This window comes from Thunnus albacares, chromosome 4, assembly GCF_914725855.1.
Source record: "Thunnus albacares chromosome 4, fThuAlb1.1, whole genome shotgun sequence".
Lineage (NCBI taxonomy): Eukaryota > Metazoa > Chordata > Actinopteri > Scombriformes > Scombridae > Thunnus > Thunnus albacares.
The window spans coordinates 12135600-12157441 of NC_058109.1; the positions used below are offsets into that span (position 1 = coordinate 12135600).

Here is a 21842-nt window from a genome sequence, read left to right on the forward strand (position 1 = left end):
AATTCCAAGCAAATTGTTATCAAAATTTAAATTAAAAACCTATTTCTTAACACAGAGTTTTATCTAATGCAAAGTGTAGCACTGGGACACAGTTCATTGCATTTTCCATTAATTTGATTCCTTCATAAGATTGTGCATATGATTGTTACATGGAGATTCAAACATAAAGCTCAGCCCTTGTGCATTTGTTTTGCTGTGGAAAGGGTATTAAATTTTCTCTGTCAAGGTCTTAAAAGCATTAAATTTGATTTCAAAAAGTGTGCAGCAACCCTGATAACTAACTTCTTGAATTAACGAGTAAAAGTTGGAGCTGTGGAGAATTTAATGTGTTATGTAAAATTCTGTAATACTTCAATTACAGTTTGCATGTTTAGAAGATTAGAATTTCTATCACTCAGCCTTCTCCTGCATAGTTTTATAATAATGGAATAATCTTTTTTCTACATGGTTGCCGGGTAGATTTGTGACTCCAGAGGAGCTGGATGGTCTTGTTGCATATCTGAAGGACAAAAGAGCACGGCTGTTAAGAAGCACTGCAGACCCTCATACAGGTAAGAAGTCCTTATTTGGAAAATATTATAGCCCTTTTCCACAAATTAACACAGTTCTCTGGGGTCTTAATAAAATGACATGATTTGGTCAAAACACCACAAGGATCAAACTCCACAGCAGCCTTCTCATCCAGTCTAAACAGCCTTGTTCAGAACGGCCCGTTTGAGTGGAAACTTAATTTTGCTGTGATTTGATTGCAATTAACTGATCAAAATGATGCCAAAATAACTATCATGGATTTGTAAAAAGTCTGAATTCATCCTTTGTCAGGTCTGTCCGCAAGACGACAAGCAAACAAATTGTAAAATGCTTGTTTTCTGAATGGAGTTCAGATTGATCAGATCAGAACATTGTAGCTGCTCCATCCACACTCAAAACAATGTCATCTAAAGGTATAAATATGGCATCAACATTATTGTTTATACACATAGATATCTGCATACTTTGTAACTTTAAAATTATATAAACTCACCGGCATTTAAGATGTTTATTATTGATGACAGAAGCTGAGGTGGTGTGTGACTCCGGTGTTAGCTCCAGTTAGGTTGAGAAGCAAGATTGAAGACAAATCCACTTAATCCCAAAAGTTTAAAAAACAAACTCCTCCTGCTGATAAACTGCTCCGGATCAGAGCAGAATCAGGTGTTTATTCCTCCAGAAGACAAGACAAGACAGCAGCAGCAGCGACGCAGGACTATTTGGTTCTCTCCTGCAAAGCTTGCTGGGACCCAGCAGCTGTCTGTCGGCAAGCAGCAGTGAATTTTTTGCCCTTAGCTTAGCCTGGCTTCGCCCCATGTGATGTAAGAAGGAGCATCAAATCTGAATGACTTGTTGAATCACAAGAGTACAGAGCAAGCCAGCCCACGCCAAACTGACTGGGTGGTCTAATTTCACAGTTTGTGTGTCAGTGGGCACATCAGAGACCCAAATACATACACACAAGCACTGACAAGCACAAATGAGTTTTTCATAATATGGCCCCTTTAATGTTCTGCTAAAGTTGATTATAATCAAATTATTGGTGGTCTTCTGTGTTGAATGCCGTATTCTTGTCCGCAAAGCAACACATTTTTATCTGTGCACTTATTACCCTACAGCTGCAGTCCATGCTGCACCTTCTGCAGCATCACATCATGACCTTCCGCCCTCGGCTGCAGGACTGCCTCCATCCCACTCTACTCACACACCATCACAGTCCAGCCACCTTGGCCTGTCAGCTGGTCCAAGTGCCTCAACTAATCCCAGCCACCAGCAGGAGCTGCAGGCTAAAATCCTCAGCCTGTTCAACAGCGGCACCGGAGTGTCAGCAGCCTCTGGAGGTCCACCCTCCTCCACCTCCTCACAGTCCCAGTTGTACGGCTCCCTCGGTCCATCCCCTCTCCAGAACCCATCCCGCCCACCCATGCCTGGCCCTCCTTCAGCTGGATCCCAGGGGTATGGTGCCCCATCGGGCTGCATGCCAGTCACACCAGGTGGTCCGAGACCCCCCAGCTCTGCTTCAGGTATCAATTTTGACAACCCGAGCGTCCAGAAAGCTCTGGACACCCTCATTCAGAGTGGACCGTCTCTCAACCACCTGGTGGGCAGTGGGGCCTCTCAACCGCAACCACCAAGGCCGGCACCCGGCATGGGCCAGATCCCACCCATGTCTATGTATCCCCGACATTACTGACGGGTTGTAGTGAATGAATCTCCTCTCCCTCCGATACAAGTAGACACCACATCAATTTTCTGTGCAGTGAATTTACCAGCTGAATATACGTAGACTGTAGGGATGTTTTATAAAAGTTTTTAATTTTATTCTGGACCTTGTGTTTAGTTGGTTAAACTGGCCTGTATTTTCAATGGTTATGAGACAGAAGATCATTGTTCAGTCTTCTTACTTGTGAGTGAAACTATGAGGCAATGTTGCATGTGTACAGTAAGTTTTGGTGCAAGTTGAACCCCTTAGTTCTTTTCCAACCATGATCTGTTGTGTTTTACAGTTTTTGCACAGTGTCTTTGTAATTTGGAACATTTTCATTGTTAAAACAAGACGTGATTAAAAACTCCAGACACAATTACTGTAATAAAATGGTATTGGTTTATTGCATTTTGTGCTGACAAATCTATAAAATGGAACGGGTATCGCCAGAAGCCATAGAGATATAAGCATTTGAAATGTAAGATAAAACTACTTTTTCCTCTTTTTAATGTACCATGAAACACAATAGAGAATAATACGTTTTTTTTAATTTTAGAATATTTAACTTACACTGACACAAAAAATAAACACCTCCACACTAACTGTATTTGATTTATTTACACGTAGCCCCCTCCCACCCTCGCCCACAAACACCCCCGCCCCCAGCAGTTACAAGTGCACATGTACACACATACACACACTCCCACAGAACTGAAAGGAACACACTACGGCTTTACCATAAGACCAGGTACAGTATCAAGGAAGAGTAATGAAGGATTCTCAATGAAAAACATTTTCATATTAGTGAATTTGATACAGGTGTGTCTTTGTGTGTATGCTGTATATATCATTTATATCTACATCCATTACAGTTTTCAAGCATCCATACAAAATGTTTCCCACAACTCCAGTGAATTAAAAACAAACCTGGACAGTGACAAAGTTCCTCTGGATGGAGGGACTGGTTATTAAATTAAAGATTGTATTTCCAAAGGCCATAAAGCACTAAAGGTTGTCTGAATGCCTTCTTAAGACTCATTTTGGGGATTGGTGATGTTTATAATTAACACACTGAATAGAACCACAGTTGGTGGCTGTGAAGAGGGAGTAAAAGCAGATGCTGCCTTTTCATACAACTTTAATCAAAATCGCGGAGGCATTTCTGATACTTTGGCACTTCTGATGCTTCTTGTTTTACCACATTGAAATTGTAATTTTATCTCTTTGCTAAAACGTTTTATAAGATTTGGCTTCGTCTAATTCACTGGAGCACGCATTTGCACACTATCATTTATGTAGTTAACTGAAATATACTTTGGTAATCAGTTTATCTGTAGATAAAATTTGACACAATAAGAGGACCTTGTCAACAAATCTACCATAAAAAATAGAATCTTGTACTATAATAATATTCATCTTGGATACACTGATTGGCCAGTCCTAAGGAAAAGAGGAAAAAAAAAATCATACTACTAGAAATAAAAGTGTCTTAACTGATAAAAACAAAAATACTTTTATACCACAAACACCCAATATATTTTCAATACACCTTGTTCAGGGTAATTGCATGCATGCACTGAGTTACACAACATAACTGGGACGGGGCTCTGCTTGCACCGCGTCTGCGACGGCCACTTTGACATTTTCTCATCTGATTCCCAGAGAGATCAACTGTGAGATTTAAGTGCAGCTGTTGTATTTCCTCCCAACATCAGGCGCGTCTGTCTGATGCATCTGCGAGGATACTGAAGTGTACGATCTTATCTCAGCTACAGACTGTGTGCCCTCTCTTCTGCCGTAATCTGGGATTTTCTTGTATTTTCTCTGACGGTGTCTTAACAGGACAGCCTCCTCAACCCGGTAACAGATGTGTTTCAGAGCCCTTAATATCCATTTAAGGATGGAGACTGAGTAATGATCACCGGCAAGTTTGTCTCATGCTACAGTTGTGCAGGCGAAGGTTCTGATCTAAATCTCTGATCAGTTGTGTTGAGGGGAGGGGAGGGAGGGACGTGCTGGTTTCTAAGTTGACCATCTTGTGTCGTTCCAAGCAGAGCCGGTACCAGAATTGGAAGCGCGAGTTTTATATTCTTTGATCATTTTTCAGAATTATACTGCAATCACATTTAAAATACAGAGCTGGGGTGGATTTTGTGGCTGGGATGGGGGGAGGCCAGGGATTTTGGGCAGGTAGGGGGGGAGTGGGGGGGGGGGTGAGGGTTTCTGGGAAGGCTCACCTCACAGATTGAGTGACAAGCACTATAAATATAACAGTTACTAATATTCTTTTTAAGAAGTTTGGCAAGAGAAAGGAAAGAACGTGATGCATGCTAAAATGTCCAAGTAAAATGCTCGAATGAATCGATGTAAACAAAATCAGCAGGTAGGTCTCGGGATTATTGCAGTTTAAAACTGCAGCAAAATGATGGGAATTAATCATATTTTATAGTCTGAGCTGTCAGACCTCCACAGCTGGCTGTAATACACTCGTGTGCCACCAGAGATCACTGTGGGATAGAGTCTGTACAGAGCAGGCTGGCTCTAGTTGGACCCCCCCAATTCATGCAGACTGATCCTGTCACAGAGTGCCCCCTCAGTGTAAAGTGCTTTGCTGTCTCAGTCACATTTGGGATGAACACTTTAGATCTTTATGGTCCGTAAGACCTGGTGACAAACATTCAGATGAAATAAGTGATTGCTGACACCTCCAGTGGTTTATATAAAATAAATAACTGTGACAAAATGAAAAAAAATATCAACATGAGAACAATATTGCACATAATCATACAAAACTCTAAGACTTTGTCCACAGTGATAGAACAGTGTACAACAAAAGACAACAATAGCAGGTTACAGTGTCTCTGACTTCAGTGATATATATTTACAAGGGTGAAATGACCATTCCTAAGGCCCATCCATTCGCAAACTCAAAATCCCCAATTACGTTACATAAGACTACATGAGCAAGATTGAAATATAACAAGTAACAATATAGTGAACTCATACTTTTTCTTATTTTTTGCAAAAGACTTGTTTTCAAGGTCTAGCCATGTTGCCGAGCGTACGGCAAAACACTCCTGAGTTCTCAAAATCTGTAACTCAATGAGAACGTTTGACAGCCTTTTTTTTTTTTTTCTCTCAGTCTGCACCTTGAACATATAAGTCATCACTATAGAAACCACTAAAACAAATATTGCCACATAGTACCATGCAAACAGCAATTATAAAACATTTATAATTCAATAAATAAATTCATTTCCAATAAACCTCTCCAATAAACATCAGATATCTTTTTTTTTTTTCTGTTGAATAAATTTAAAAGGCTCAGTTGATGCAGGCAATGTTGTGGAGACGATTCCAAAATAGCCACGTTCTTCCAAACACTGATGTGAGCGTAACAACAACACCTTCGTCAGAGTTAAGTGTGACAAGCTTTTTAAAAGAAAATCATGACTTGGCACCCTAAATCTTTGAAAACTAGGAGCGGCTGCTTCTTGACTATCACAGGTGTCAAAGGTTAGGAGTGTTAAAAATTTTGCAAACAGCAATCTTTAGCAGATAAATATTCATATTCAAACATTTTTGCCAGTTTCTTTAAGTAAACTATGTAAATTAATAACATGTTAGTTTAAAATTGGTTCACTTTAATTATGGGATTAAAAATGGTAATAATCAAGAGAGCTTTTTTTTTTTTAAAAAGAGAATAAAAGGGTGGAGGATTTGCCCTCAGTTGTAATATTGCATCAAGGTATTCAGTATAGTTTTCTAATAAAACAGAAAGCTAACCCTGTCCAGAGATCACAGGCCAAATGTCAACACGTACAGCTTTGTCTTGTTAGACAACCACCACCACTGATATGTATGTCTTTACCCTTTTTCACTTGATCTTTAATGTTGCTTTAGTCTTCTCTATTTACAGTACAAATAAATCTATTGATACTAGCAGCATTCACAACATATGGTCCGACATTCAAGCAACACTAAAAACATTTAATACTGTTTTTAAATAGTTCTAGAAACTAATTTGTTTTGCTTCCCTATATTGTATATACTGTGTGTATATATACGTATTTATTTATATTCATATTTCTACTATAAGTGCAAATGACCAAAAACAGTTTCTTTAAGAAAAGAAACAGAAATAATCAAAGTGACAGCTGTCCTTGGTCAGAGTGAGATGATTCTGGATTCATAAGACTCACGAAATCTACATATACAAAATATATGTGTAAAAAAATAAATTAACATGATCACATGAGTCCGGATTTCAACTATTGCACATTCCTTCCAAGATGCACTTTTAAACCTAAATATGATTTGCTCACAAGTCATTCAGTCAGGGACATGTGTGGCTCAAATCTTAACCAATCTAAGAGGATATAAAAGCTCACTGGAGAGTCTACTGCATAGAGTTCAGCCTTGTGGACAAAGTGAGTTTCCCAGCTACAGAAGCCATTGTCCTCTCTATTTATTTTAGACTAGACCCCATAAATAATCAATCGATAGATGTTCAAAATCTCCCTTCAGCGAGAACTGAATGTTTGTAGTTTTACAGAGATCTGAACATATACTCTCTAATCATCTACAGGGCGACTTTCCAACGACAGTTTCATGTGGACACCTCAGTTTTCTTATTTTAGCCCACTTTGTTCTCTCTGATTTAATCAATAGAATTTTGTTTACTATTTCTCTGTGAAAAATACTTTGATATGGCACATTTAAAGTATCGAAATTTGGCAAAACAGCAATATATTCTTGAGTGACAATCAAAATGATATACAACTATTTCATCAATATGTGTAACTTCTGTCTATAAACATAAATACATATTTGTTCTCTAGATGAAAAAATAACATTTAGTATTTTTTTATTTTTATTTTAATGAACTTGATGAATTCATCAAAATTTTCACTTGTTGCACAGTGGCGGACAGTGCAGATGCAGTGCTTGTCGAGGTTACAATGACAGTTACCATAGTGACAGGAGCCTATGCCATCCAATAAATAAATAAATAAATAAATAAACTTTTAAAAACAGCGTTTTTGAGCTGTCCCTCCGATCGAAGGACCGTTTTCTCTCCACTAGAAGCTTTTTAGTATGTCACAAAAATACTACACTCATACTGAACAACGCGTCAGAGCTTGTACATTATTTACAGTGATCCACACGAGGGTCGAGGGGTGCTGGCAATGATAATCTCCCCTGGGGTGGTGGTTGGGGGGTGGGGGGTGGGAGAGGGGGGGTTGTACTGTCTTCCCACTCTGCTCTCACACCAGCCTTCTGCTAGGAAACGCTCTATTCACAGTTTAATTACGTGTCAATCTCTACAAACTAAGCTAGCCTTGTTGTTGTTGTTGTTATTTTTTTTTTGGCACTAACAGTGGCCTCAGGGATAAACAGCCACTAAGAAATGAGTTGAAAGGAGGATGGGTTAGAAAGACAGTGATGGCGGATAACAGAACAAGTGGAGTCGTGCTGAGGAGTGATCAAGTTAAAGATAACACTGCAGGTCTGATCCACGTGCCTTTTCAGTCTTCTTCGAATGTCAATGTGAGTTTCACAGTTCGTACTTGACTACATCATCCTGCCTCCAGCTGGTGCTCCTGGCCGTGGGTAGCAGTGTCTTTTTCCTTGAAAGATAATTCACATCAAAGACGACAGGCTGGAATGCTGTGGGAGGTGTCCATTCACCACGAAGGGAACTAAACAGACAATCCTACACTGAGCTCATTTCAGCTGGCTCTCATTCTTTCCAAGCAGAAGCCGCTTCTATGCCACACTTGTATTTGGAAAACAACAAAAAAATAAAGGAATCTGCAGAGATTAAAGCAAAGACAGACACATACATGCATATGCGCTCACACCTCAGCTAACGACCCAACGCCCACCACCACCTCCTCCTGACCGAGTGACTCAATGCGAGTAGATTACAGACTAGCAAAGAAAGAACAACGTCTCTTTAAGAACAAATCTAGATAGCATCTAAATTAGTCTAGAGCCTACGATGGTTAAAGTAGGTTATTGTACTAGAATGAGAGGTTTAGTAGCTAAGCATGTGATGCTGCTCATCGGTCTGCTGGGGATGGAGCTGAGGGAGAGGTGCTGAAGCTGAGCCGGGCATGAGAAGATTACCTTACAGAAATAAACGGTAAGGGCGACATGATGATGAAGCAGCATTGATGAGAGGGTGGGAGCACAGGAGACACAGGAACGGGGCTGAGGGAGGGGTGGAGGGGTGGTAGTGGGTAGGGGGAGGGGGCTGCTCTTTCAGGAGTAGATGGTGATAACCTCACGGCCGCCTCCACGGACCAGGAGGACCCGGTTGAGACCCTCAGTGAGAACCTCAAGGAACTCCATGTCTGGGAGAGAAGAGTTAAAGAAACTGGAGAAAGCAAATGTAATGCAGAACTTAAAGCAGCTGTAATCAATAGTTTAAGATTTACAATTGATCACATTACTACTTGTATGTGAAAGGTGTTGCTCATAGTGATGAACTCACGGAGAATTATCACCCGACTCTGCAGTTCCCCTCAGTTCTACAGAGTGTTTTAGTGTCTTTCAGCTCCTTGTTTTGGTTCTACAACCTGCAACTTTGTTATGGTTAACTTTCACCGCTCAAACAGCAGTGTTTTTGGCCACAGCTGGCAGCTGTTTAGAGCAAAATAAGCTATAAAAACTCACTGTACACTACCTGCCCAGCACCAAACAACAAACAGACAACAAAAATTAGTGACTAGCTGATGAACATAGTAGAATATTTAGCAGCTGAAGAGGCTGATATTTCCCATAAGAATTGGTGGAAAGCAGAAAAGAGCTATTATTTTTTAGACTTATATTTCTCAGGTGTAAGAAAGAGCCTGTCAGACACGAAGAAAACTCCAAATGAATACTAATAGTAGCTCTGTATCTGCTGGATGTGTAAATAGTAACAAGTTTATCAACTTCAAAAGTGATAATATTTCCACTGCTCCAAAGTGGCCAAAAAAACTCCAAAAAAAATCAGTTACTGCAGGCTTAAGACACTTTTTTACTTTTACCTGGAGAAGCACTAAACACAAATTATCTTTATGAATGCAATAAATTAAAGCAGGAACCTCTCTCTTTATTTCAGTCCACATTGCATATTATCCAGCTGACCTCATAATCCTTCTTAAGGAGACAAGCTCTTGTTCTCTTTCTCTTCTTGTTATTCTGCTGTAGTATAGAAGTAGTATTTGTTTGCCTGATAGTATTTCTGAATGGTAATTTAGTTCCCATGTTGTCTAGAATCACACTAAATGTTAGAATTACTATTAAACTGCATTTACGAGTATTTTTTTTTTGCAATTAAATTAAAGCTGAATTCATTTATTTCTTTGCCACTTGGGGGCAGCGAACAAGCTGTAAAAGCACTGACATAGTATCACCTTATAAAGTCATTATGAAGAACATGTTACCTAACAATTGCATATTTCTACATCCAGCAGACATGGAGCAACAATAGCATTCATTTGGAGACGTGTTTCTGGCCACCTGACCACTGTCAGTCCAATATTCACTCTCTTGTTAGCTCTGTTTTTGCTCTCCACCAACTCCTGAGATAAATATCCATCTATTTAACTTCTAAATGCTCCATAAGGTTCACTCACAAGTAGGTAATTTTGTCTGGTTGTTTTGTGTTGGGCAGGGAGTCAACAATCTGCTTATTAAAACTTTCTTGCTGAAAACAACTGATGCAGCAGCTGGAAACAAAGTTAATGAGAGCAGAGAGACTGAATCAAAACAGTAAAGTTGCAGAGTTAAATAGTTCATTAGTTAAAAGACGCTGAATCATTTCATAGAGCTATGGGGAAATTCATTGTGTGGTAATTCACGACGAGCATTTCTTTTCATATTACACATAGTCAATTGAGCCAATGATAATATAGAAATATGAATTATAGAAGGTTTAAATTGCTATAAATACCATTTGTACAGATGAACTGCAATTGCAACTACTGCAACTTCTGACTAGAATTTTAAAAAGTTTTATAAGAGTAATTAAAAAAAACTAAAACATTATTTGCAAATGTTATTTGAAAGGTTGGCCATCTTCCTGGAATGTTATTGTCTGCTTATAAATCCTAATTACTTCTTTGCCTCTGTTGCCATCTTGCACATATTTTCTGATAGCAAATCACTATTTTGTATTCCTGACACCAAGTCAATTAACTTACCATTTATTGCCTTAACACAAAATCCAAGTTTATTCCTAGAGTAAGAAAGAGCCTGGAGGCTTGAACTGAATTTGTATCTGTAAAGCGCCACTAAAGTTTGACTGTTTTTCACACCACCTGAATGTCAATTTACAAACTGTTCATTATATAAATACTTGCGTAGGTCAATATATAAATACTAGTATCCTTCATTTGAAATTTTAATTCTTAAGTGTAAAAATGGTCTAATTGTCTTATATACTGTATAGATCTTATACTAAAGATATTAAAGGTATTACATTTTTTAGGCACCACAGTTCTGGAGGTTTCCAGAACTGTGACGTTGTAATACTTAAATCCTGGGACACAAACAATAGTCAGAATCAGTCAATCTCAACAGTGCCGTAACTTATTACTGTTGTTTTGGAGGAAAGACACCTCTGTCTCTAACATATTAGTGACTCTGTTCAGTAAAGTGAAGGATACAGTTCTCGTCACCTGTCCGGTTCTTGGGTGCCCCGGGCATGTTGAGGAGGACTAGCTTAGCCTCTGAGGACTTTTTGAGGATAACTTCATTCAGCCGGAGTGCTGTGTGCATACGTCGCACATTGGACTGGTTCCTGAGTAGACACATACCAACAGAACAGGAGATCAAACTCATTCACAAAGATTAAGGCATAGATATGTGACATTTGTATGTTACAAAGCCTTTTCTGATACTGAGAGCTGGTAGGTGACGGATGCTCATTCACACATCTTTTTCTCATTGTCCTCATCTGCTCGTGTTGGAAACTTGATCAATATGAGATGTGAATGGACTGAATGAGGTTTACAAGGACTTCAGTACTTACAGGTTCTCCCACTCACTGCAGCATGGCAAGAAAGAAACACATTACATGATTATCAGAACTAAACTATGAATGTTTTTTTTTTAAATATTCCAAGTTATGCTAAAAAAAAAAAAAGAAGAAAAAAAGACAAATCCTTTTACAGCATTCTGGCAGACTTCTTTGGTAGTATATTGTAGAGAAAAAAGAGATTGTGGAGACTGGATTCTCCTTTTGTCAGGAACAAGAAGGTAATTCACCTTTACAAGAGGCAAAGGTTCAATGAGCATTTCAAAACACTTACGGCTTCATGTTGAAGATGTCTTTGATGCCCTCTGGTGTGGCTGCGCCGGGCGGCTTGGCTGGCTCACCGTCACACTTCTCAGTCCAGGTCATCTGGACCTGCTCCCCGGGGCTCTGAGCCCCCTCTGTGGGAGTCAACGGGGTGGCTGGGGTTGCGGGGCTGGCCGGGGTGGTGTTGTCATGGATGAGCTGGACCTGGGCAGGGGGGGACACAGGGGAAGAGGCCGACTTTGACTATGAGACGAGAGGAAAAGAGGACAGACGCGATACAAGGCCAGGTGGAGTTACATGTAAATTATATGGAAGGTTGAAAGAGTCACGGTGGAAATGTAGGAATGCAGGTAAAGTCACAGAGAGCCACAGTGTTTGAGGGAGAGAGGGGAAAAAGAAATGTGTGATTAGGGAGCCTTATGTTCTTTACATTACCTGCTTTCTTTGCCAGTAACATGAATCTATAATATAAATTACCTTAACATTAACATGCTGTTAGGGCAAAAGATACCATCAGTTCAACAGAAAATTAAAACTGTGAATTGATACCTTGAAACTATGCCCACATCAAATTATTTTAGCCCGGGCTGATAGTTTGTTTGTACATTAGAGGAATAGTTTGACATTTTCAGAAAATACACTTATTTACTCTCATGTTTGTATAGTAAATACTGTGTGTAGCAAGAGCCAGGTGGCGATTAGCAGTTAGCTACATCGGGGAAACAGCTAGCCTAGCTCAGTCCAAAGGCAACCAACAGTCTCCAGGAAGTTGCACCTGGCTAATAAATAGTCCATAACTTTTCCTTTTTTATACTTTATACTGAACAATTGAGATATAACATGCTGATTAGGGAGCTTAAGAGGTGCTGGAAGGCAGAATTCGTTACCTTTGGACAGAACCAGTCTAGCTGTTTACCTGTTTCTAGTCTATGTGCTAAGCTAAGCTAACTGGGTTTAACTTCATATTTAGTGAAAAAACATGAAAGTGGTATCGATCTTCTTAACTAACGCTAACTCAATTCAAACTAAATTCCTTTAAATGATAGAGAATTGCAGTATTTCTATTTTTGTCATTACTACTTATATTTTTAGTTGTCCTTTACTTTGTATTGTTATCCATATTTATCATGTGGATTCTTTATTTTAACATTTTATAACTTAAGAACATCTAATCACAGTTTCTCTGGGTGATTAGGTTTATCTCACTGCTTATCCTGGCACTTTATTCCTTCTTGTGCAATCTGTGTTTAATCACCTAAATGTGAGCATACAAAGACACCTCAAACTGAGGTCAGCTGTGCTCTCTACCTCTTCCTCTGGCTTCTCCTCCTTGCTGGCTGCTGGCGGGTCCTCGGTCACACTGAGCTGGGTGGTCACAGCAGCCGGGTTCTTACGACGGATGGAGCCGCGGGATGAATCAGTGATACTCTGGATCTGTGAAGATACAGATGAAGGAAACAGAGGAAAGAAGCGATATGAGTGGAGATTTTTTTTAAGATACAGAGACTTTTTGCTGAATGTTTACGAAAAGCAAAGCAGGTCAGGAAAGTGTTTTTACAAGACATTTATTTACTGTCTATCGCCTCAATGACTCACAAAAAAAATAAAGTAAAAGTGAAGATAATTCCATTGCACTTATTAAATGTATTGACCCGGAGGACCAGGCAATCTTAGAGTTCAACAGAGAATTGGGGGAGGTAATAACAGTATAACACTAAGATCAATATGTTTTATTTTCTCCATCTGTCAAAACACCATCATGCTGTCATGCACAAAAGCAAAGCAGTTGCTATTGTGGCTGTAGTTAGCCCTGATAGAGAGGGTAAATATGGTGTCTCACTGCTCTGATTTAACCGTAAATATGCTTTTGTCCAGAGGGGCTTACGTGTCATGTTAAGTCAAGTCAAGTCAAATCAAGCCAAGCCACGCCGAGTCGGCCCGTCAAATCATGTCAACTTTATGTGTGCATCTTTGAGCGCGTTTCTAAACAAGAGTTTCAGAGAAACTTTGACACAAACAAACTTTCTTACCTCTCTCTCGCGCTCAGTCTTGGTCAGGTTGATCTGTTTAAGCATCTGCGACCGTTGTTCCATCACCAGGGTCTTCTCGTAAGTGTAGGCTGAGATGTCACTGTCATGCTATAATGAAAGAAATGGACGGTTAATTCTTTAGTAACGTTTTATTTGTTTTGCATGTTTTCCCACATTTTTCCTAAATATAGTCATTGTCCTTCATGTGTACCCTGTGGCTGCTGACATGTCTGTTGACCTGAGGACAATCGAGACCACAATATGCCTTCCCCGAATACACATGAAGTCACCAGCTGCTTGTTTTCTCCTGACAGGAAGGAGTTTCAGTTTGCTGAAGTTCATGCTGCCTCCCTCACCTATCAGAAGGCTTCAATAGTTCAGTGACAGTGGTAGTCGTGCTTCCTCATTGCCTCCCCACCTGTGAACAATGCTAGTTGTGTTCACCGGAGCACCTGGCCACACTAGAGGCAACGCTGGGTTCTTTAATCTAGGTCCACTGAGATTAAAATACTTATATATGTCTTTTTATACTGAATTTGTGTTTTTCCCTGATATGGTGGTAGTTTTGGTCTCTTAGTCTTGAGAGGACTCACCATTTCTACAACTTCCACCATCGCATCAATACGGAGATGATAGAGGAATGTGGTCAGGTCCTTTTTCATTTGGATGCTGTTGTCGTCCATCTGGGCCACAGTGAAGATGCGCATCTTGCACTTCCTCCAAACCTGTGGAGCAAAAACACCATTGCTGACATACTGTATGTTGATTGTTCAATTGTTTTCCAACTACAGTATGTTGGTTTCCATACTGGTTGCCAGGCCATTGGCATCAGCAAATCTTGTCTTGAGGAAAATGCTTGTCTACCTGTTTGTTATGAAAACACGCTGCAAAACTCTACTAAAGAAATTAGTTCTGAGCTGACGATCAGAGTATTAAAACTGCAAACTGAATGTACGGTAAATTTTATATGACGTAGGGCATGATGGGACATGACAAACACTGTATCACAGAGTATGAATACTGAATGAAATACTCTGCTTTGAATGATAGTTTGTGTCTGATATGTTTTTTTTCCCGCAAAAACAATTAAATTATCTCATTAAAAACATGTAAATGAAAAATCCAGAATCTACAAATGGGCATTTTTTTCCCATTTCATTTAAACAGTCTAACTACTAAACACAAGATGTGTCCTACTTCACTGAAAATTCAATTTTCAATGTACATGGGCAATGACTGTTTTTGGCTCCAAACTAGTTGTGATGTCATATATTGAGCTCATACAGGTACACACCTTAAACTCAGATTCAGGGTGAGCACAGAAAAACTTTCCACTTTCAGCAGTTGGAGGTGAAAAGAGCCTTCTAGTGAGGTAAAAATACGCAAAACCCATTTTTTAGTGGAGGGGGACTTTTACAACTTGTAATGTCGACCTGTTTCGTCATTTTTTTTTGTACCTTGTGCTGGCGGAGAAGGAATGGGAGCAGCATCAGCATGCCTCCATCATGGACAATCCACCACACGTCAATGTGACCCTCAGTGAAGCGCTCGCCATTGGACGGGAAGGCCGCGATGTTCTTCGGGACAAGCAGAGCCAGGTGAGCAGCAGTAGTTTCTCGGACCAACTCTGCAGGGAGACAGATGCAGAGAGAGGCAGAGGCGTTAGCTGTGTTACTTCTATGAAACCTCTGTTAACGAAATTATGATTGCAGGATTTATTCCCATTTTAAGGTGTTTGTTCTGAATGGCTTTCTTGATTAAGCTTATTGGCTGTGTTTGACCTAAATGGGAAGTTATGACACCGAGTAGCAATGACATACAGGTACATTATATTTCTCTGTGTATGATCTGCATAAATAATTCTGTTGTTCATCAGCAAGTTATCTTCTGTTTGAACAAATTCCTCTTTTTCTTTCATGTTGTACTGGGGAGATTGTCTTTCACTTTCCCCTCAACAGAGAGGTTAAATAGCAGGATGAGCTACTCAAACACTGGAGCTGGTGGGGATTTTTTCTTGCTGAGATACTTCAGCAGCACAGACGATGGACATCAAAAGAGCTTGAAACCTGCAGTTTTAGGTTGAAGTGAAGAGTCTTTAAGCACCACTACACCAGTCTACCCAAAAAATATGCCTGCAGCAGAGCTACCACTTTTGGATTTCAGCCTTTGTGGACGGTGTTATCCCGGAAACCCACCGATGAAGTTCCTCCAGGTCTGGTGCTCGTCTCCTTGCTTCCAGTTGCGTGGCCAGGAGACCAACACAGCGTTATGTTTCAGGCCTCCAAGCCCACTGGCCTGGAGCAGGTGGGAGGTGGCATCACGTAGGTTTGAGGACACAGTCACTTGACAGAAGCCCTTTACCTTCTCAGTCTCCATCAATTTACGCAGTGCCTAAAAGGTATGACAGAGAGAATAACTGTTACTGTGGTGCAGAGAACAAGTGAAAGTTAGCACAGCGCTAACCTCGGGCTTGCACATTTTTTTTGTCTGTGAAACGGAGCAATATATGAAAGATGAAAGCTTAATAAATCATCCAGTAATGTCTAAACTGTTGGTGTATTCTGGTTTAAAGGGCTTCTGCACTTTTGGCTCTGATGTGAATTGAACATGTCTAGAAAGATCACACAGAAATCGTCTTGGATTTACAGGGTTTTAAACAGCATAACTGGACTCCATGTATATGTTGAGAGATAAATACTGAAGATACAAACATGAGTTTTGTTGAAATGCATGTTTGTGTGACATGAACTTTGATGGATATCAGTCAACTGGCTGCAGAGGACATCTGACTTTTAATTTTAGTGACTGCAGGCAAATAAAGAAACAAAGTTTCAGTGGACTCTCATAATGATACATTTCATCAAAGCTTTGAATATATTTGAGTGAGCAGTGATAAATTAACATTTAATTTGGTGACAATTATGAATTGTTAATTAAACTTTGTTATTAACTTTTGAATGAGTGATGGTCTTTTGCCAGTAAAATAACGGATTTTTCTGCACAGTTTAGTGACTGCTCTTGTTTTTAAAATTTTAAAAATCCCATCCAGACATGTTTTAAGATGTATATAAAATACTTATATATAATGTGTGTCTAATATGGTTTTTCAACAAAAAAAGTTCAGTTGTATCATTCAAATCCTTAAAATGACATCTACTCCTTCTCCCTCATTAAAAAATTCCAAAATCTGTTAATGCAAATATATTTAATTTCAAAACTTTAACTGCTGGACACAAGATGTCTCCTACTTCACTGGAAGTCCATTCTCAGTGTTTGTGGACTGGAGGCTTCACGTTTCCACATCAGACTTGTGCAAGTTGAATATTTACCCACAATTGACTCAAAACTAGCTGTTATGTCACAAATCTTTCTCGTAAGTACACGCCTTAATCTTAGATTTTCAGTGAGCACAGAGAAACGTTCCTCCTTCAGCAGATAAGTGTGAAAAACAGCCTTCTAGGATCAAACTGCATATACATCATTCGGCACAGTGAAGCTCAAACATCCAATTGAAGGAACAAGAAAAAAAACGTTTTTGAGTGGAGCGGGACATTAAGACTGTAGCTGATAGTCGAAGCTCCCTACCTGCTCTGCACGCTGGGCCTGGTCACTGTTCTCCAGGTAGGTGCCCTCTAGAGCTGTTCCAACAATGGTTAAACCTTTACCCGCCTTCAGCTGGTTGGTCAGAGAAAACAGACGAGGCTGCTCCACATTTTGCTCGCCATCTGTACTAACCAGCACCAGCAACTGGGGCCTGAAGAGAGGGGAGAGAAAGTGAAAAACAGGGCAGAAAAAAGTAGAGGGAGAAAAATAAGGTAGAGAAGGGCAGGAAGAACAATGTAAAATAAAGGCGTGAAAAAAGAAATGGCCAAGTGAGCCGAGTAAAAGTACTAGTTGGGAAAGAGAGATAGAAAAAAACAGCATGAAAGGTTGTTAATATGAAGTGACAAACATTACTTGTCTCAAACTGCTGTGATGAGGAGAATCACTTCAACTGAGAGAATGGCTTAACATGTACAGACATGTTGTTAATGTCTATGTTAATTAGAACTACGATAAAACAACACAGAGTGTGACTTTGTGTGCAATACCTCCAGTTCTTGGTGTGCGGGGGACCTTCCTCCAGCCGCATGAGAGCGTAACGTGCAGCACTCAGAGACAGACCTCGTATCCCGTCACCCCATTCTTTCTCCGCACTGTGACACAGACAAGCGCAGATCAATACTTGTCAGTCAAAACATGAACAATACTTTTGCAGCACTGAAATAAATCTACTTTCAGACACCAGTTTGACATGATGTGATGTGATTAAAGATTAGGCATCACTGGTAAATGTCAATTTAACATAATGTCATTCACCACAGGCAATCACATCACTGCAATACTCAATGTGCATGGTTCTGTACTACTCCATTATAGGGAATATATTATGTGTAATGTGGTATTGACATGTTTTCTACACTTTAAAGAGGTTTGCCTGGAAATCAATGCACTGACATGACAGGAAATGACAAGAGCCCCAACAAACAAAAACCTAAAACAAAAAATGTCTACTTAAATACCTAAACACCAACTCATGGTGTGGACTTGGAAACTTTTACAATACACATGCACATAAAGATACACACGCCAGCCAGCCAAAGCCGAAAGGCAGCCAGCGAATCCAATCTCTCCTGGGGTTGCGCTCCACTCACCCTGCAAACTCAATATACTTGTAGATAGAGCCGGCAATCACCATGGCGACGATGGCATAGTACCAGGAGCAGAGGAACATGAGAGTGAGACACAAGCTCATCCCCAGGAAGGACAGAGTCCTATAGAGATAGAAAGTGAGACACAGAGAGGTAAAGACCAGGAGAACACAGTTAAAAATTGAAATTTGTTTAAAAAAAGATTAAATTTTTCTTAATAGCTGATGTTCTGACCAGTGGTAGAACTTGAAGCGGGGTCTCCAGTTGGGAGTCCTCAGCAGCGTCTGCAGGGCGCAGGCCAGGTTCACAAACATGTAGCACATCAGGAAGAACCTGCAAGAAACACACAAACACAGAAACTGCATTTGGATCAAAGTTCTTCTTATATCCTGCAACGGCAACAAGTGAATATAATCGAATGGTTTCACCAAATGCAGTTCAAGGAGAAGATTGTCTTAATATCTGTCACATTCACTGGTATTTATATATATTACAAAAGCAGAGAGCCGCGCTGCCCTTTTGTGTGATGAGCTAAATCCTGAGCCCATAAAATTTGGCATTTGCATCGTTTAAGGAATAGCAGGGGAATGGCTGCTCTGAAATCTCCCACTGCTGGTTCTTAACAAATGGCAATAAAATAAAGAGTTTCAGTTCTCACATGGAAAGGATGGGAGCCACTGCATCCAGTGAGGCAATGAGGATGCCGGTCTCACAGATAAAAGCTGTCAGCAGGAGGGACCACGTGGGTTCTCCATTGGCCTTTCCATGGCCAAAGATCTGCAGGGACCACACACAAAACATGTTATTACCACCGATATTTGAGAGTTTTCTGTGTGTTTGTCTCCGTATGTAAAGTCAAGAGAGGAATTCATTTAATTTCAAAATAACATAACATAATTATTACATTATGACACTGGAATGTAAATAAGACTGACCCGAAGGGCAGGCACAATGCCGTCCTTGGCGATGGCCTGCAGGAGGCGAGGAGCTCCTGTCAGACTCTGAAGGCCTGCCCCGCAGGTGGAGAAGAAGGAGCCAATCACAATCACCCACGGTGACGGCCAAGCCAACGTGCCAATCACCAAGTTCCCGTGGACTCCTTCCCCGAACCTAAAGGAGGTCGGCAGAGTGACTGGATGAAATCACATGAATCTTAATCTTATTTAGTTCATTGTTAATAACAAGTGTGATTTGAAAGAAAAATCTGTTATTTTCAGGTTTGTTTGTCTCTGCAACCAAACCCAAAATTGACTTACTTGTCTCTGAGGACCACACCCTCGATGCAGGCACCAAACAGAACCACACTGGACATGTCTTAGCAGTTGTGGATCAGGAAAGTAAAGGTATTTCATAGATGGTGGACATGTTTTTCAAATGTTGGATATTTGATATTTGATTACCTAAATTTTCTGAGATCTGGTTACTGATTGATCATAAATATAACCCATTCCTTTAGAAGATGCACACAAGATGAGCGGAGAAACACCATCAATCAATTTAGTTTAGGATAATATCTGAGATCAATGACATTGTAACTAATTTCCTTCTGCTTTATTAACTTGTGATTGCACAGGCAGCCCAATGATGCAATTAGAAGCCCTAATCAAATTTGGTTAGACCCCCAAGCTGATTACTCTGAGATACATGGAAGACAGTCATGAAGGTGGCTTCTGCGGTAGATGCCTGTAATCACATCGGCACATCGTTGAAGCACATGTGTAGCAGCAAAATAATCTTTCAGCTGATCACTTAGGATATAAAAAATCTATAAAAAATAAAAAATATAATACTTTCCAACAAAGCAAATCCTAAAAGGAAGAAGAATGCAAGGGGAAAGGTTTGACAAGAAAATGCAGTTTCCCAACATTAGCACATTTTTTACGTTCAGTTTTCTTTTGTCTGCCGTAACCATGCTAGCATTGTTTACAATTGTTCAGTAATTTTACAGCAGGAGAAAACAACATCATATTTAATAAAATTGGAACATGTTGGAAGGCTCAGTCACCATGACTTTGGGAAAAGAGATTAATTTATATCTCCCATGAATGATAAAGGCATATTTTGAACCAATCAGAAAAACAATGCATTGCCCCTCATCAAATCAGACTGCTATTGTAGCAGTTATGGCCTTTCACAGTTTAAAACATTGACCTTTAATTATGGTGCTCCCTGCAGGACAATCAGTGTGTTTTTATTACAGCAGAGCAAAGCAACACAGTGCATCATTGCTTCAAGTCCTGTGGTGTCTGTCATATCATCACTGAGCTTAAAAAAAACATTTGAGTGAATTTCTGGATGAAAGTGACAAAGCTAACAAGGTCATAATTAGGATTAAAATAAACAAAACAAAAACGATCCTGAGGAGTTGATATCTAAACTTTGTAGACATGACCTTCCACTTGAGGCTTTTAAAACCCCTACATTGCTCCAAATTATTCATCCCAATAAGTTTAATCAAAAATAAGGCCATAATTGGCTCAAAAATTATTCTTAATGTTTAGTTGCAGTGACCCTTTTTATCCTGCAGGGGGCAGTGATTAGAGGATACAGACAGTGGAGGTGGTGGTGATGGCTGCAATGGTTCCAATGGGGATAGACTTCTGGGCATCACGCAGGTCTCCAGAGCGGTTGGAACCAGCCATGATCCCTGAACAGATAGTCGACGTAGATAAAGAGAGAAGCAAACATGATCAAGGTCAGAGATTTACACACATACAACCACATGTCATGTAATAAATCCCAGTAAGCATAGGCCAAAAAAAACAAAGGTTTTCACCTGTCACAGAGGGGAAGTAGATGCCGACCAGCAACGTGAAAAAGCTGGTGATGTCAGCCAACACGTAGCGGTTTGCGTTGGTCAGAGTGTCGTCCTGTTCTTCCACAGACTCCATTCTCATCCTGGCTATCAGATCCCCCTTCTCATAGTAGGTCCCAAACAGGTTCTCTGGATTAGGGAAGAATAGAGTACGGAGAATAATTCAAGTAGGCAGAAGCAGATTTTAAAAAAAGGGGCATGAACGTGCTCTCATTCCAGATTATTGACCAGTTTATGTATTTTATAGACAATGATTTAACCAGATTTAAGGCCTCTTTGTACCATTGCTACCCAGTTATCAATCTCATCTTTTTTACAAGGATACTTGGATACTCTTACATAATATGTTACAGCATTTTATAGGGATTTTGACATTATATGCTGAGCTAAGATGTTAACTCAGAGTTTACAGCTCCATAAGGCCTAAGCTTAGGTGTTGGAAGGGGAGGGTGAGGGGGAGCGGTATTCAGTTGGTTGCAATCTGCAACCTCACGGCTAGATGCCACTAAATCCTACACACTGGTCCTTTACCTCAAATTTAAAGTGTAAATCCTTAACACAGGGCTTATACTGTTAGTCCTGTAATTAATTCTAGAGTGAATCAAGGTGAAGCGAGCAACAGGCTCTCTGTAGCCTAAGGTTTTGGTTATAGCCCAGGGCTGAGAAATGCAAGTGCTTTTCCTGGAATTCAAAAAATCACCAGGAAAAGATGTTTATCTTGCTGCATCCAGCTGTGTGTGACATGTAAGCGGAGTATGCAACAGTGAGGACGATA

The 21842-nt window shown here is 40.1% G+C and overlaps 3 protein-coding genes across 6 annotated transcripts in view; 2 read left to right on the plus strand and 1 right to left on the minus strand.

Annotated features, from left to right (window-relative positions):
- Positions 1 to 2644, plus strand: part of ncoa5 (nuclear receptor coactivator 5) — a 26999-nt gene extending 24355 nt beyond the window's left edge. The window contains exons 21-22 of the mRNA XM_044348698.1: positions 460 to 551; positions 1650 to 2644. Of these exons, the coding sequence (XP_044204633.1) occupies positions 460 to 551; positions 1650 to 2224 (667 nt within the window). The 3' untranslated portion in view covers positions 2225 to 2644. The remainder of the gene's footprint in view (positions 1 to 459; positions 552 to 1649) is intronic.
- The window catches only part of LOC122980554 (adenosine receptor A1-like), a 719840-nt gene that overhangs the window by 531319 nt on the left and 166679 nt on the right, over positions 1 to 21842 (plus strand). The window lies entirely within an intron of this gene.
- slc12a5a (solute carrier family 12 member 5a) overlaps positions 2617 to 21842 on the minus strand; it is a 181458-nt gene continuing 162232 nt past the window's right edge. For 2 of the 4 annotated variants that reach the window (XM_044348660.1, XM_044348664.1), the window contains exons 9-26: positions 21029 to 21196; positions 20801 to 20899; positions 19509 to 19566; positions 19188 to 19362; positions 18911 to 19029; positions 18487 to 18585; positions 18256 to 18375; positions 17653 to 17757; positions 17147 to 17315; positions 15757 to 15952; positions 15019 to 15188; positions 14155 to 14286; positions 13562 to 13669; positions 12840 to 12965; positions 11542 to 11774; positions 11262 to 11276; positions 10897 to 11030; positions 2617 to 8595 (exon numbers count right to left, since the gene is read on the minus strand). In XM_044348660.1, coding sequence (XP_044204595.1) covers positions 8504 to 8595; positions 10897 to 11030; positions 11262 to 11276; positions 11542 to 11774; positions 12840 to 12965; positions 13562 to 13669; positions 14155 to 14286; positions 15019 to 15188; positions 15757 to 15952; positions 17147 to 17315; positions 17653 to 17757; positions 18256 to 18375; positions 18487 to 18585; positions 18911 to 19029; positions 19188 to 19362; positions 19509 to 19566; positions 20801 to 20899; positions 21029 to 21196 — 2318 coding nt within the window. In that variant the 3' untranslated portion in view covers positions 2617 to 8503. The remainder of the gene's footprint in view (positions 8596 to 10896; positions 11031 to 11261; positions 11277 to 11541; positions 11775 to 12839; positions 12966 to 13561; positions 13670 to 14154; positions 14287 to 15018; positions 15189 to 15756; positions 15953 to 17146; positions 17316 to 17652; positions 17758 to 18255; positions 18376 to 18486; positions 18586 to 18910; positions 19030 to 19187; positions 19363 to 19508; positions 19567 to 20800; positions 20900 to 21028; positions 21197 to 21842) is intronic. The other 2 variants (XM_044348663.1, XM_044348661.1) reach the window with 2 other exon arrangements.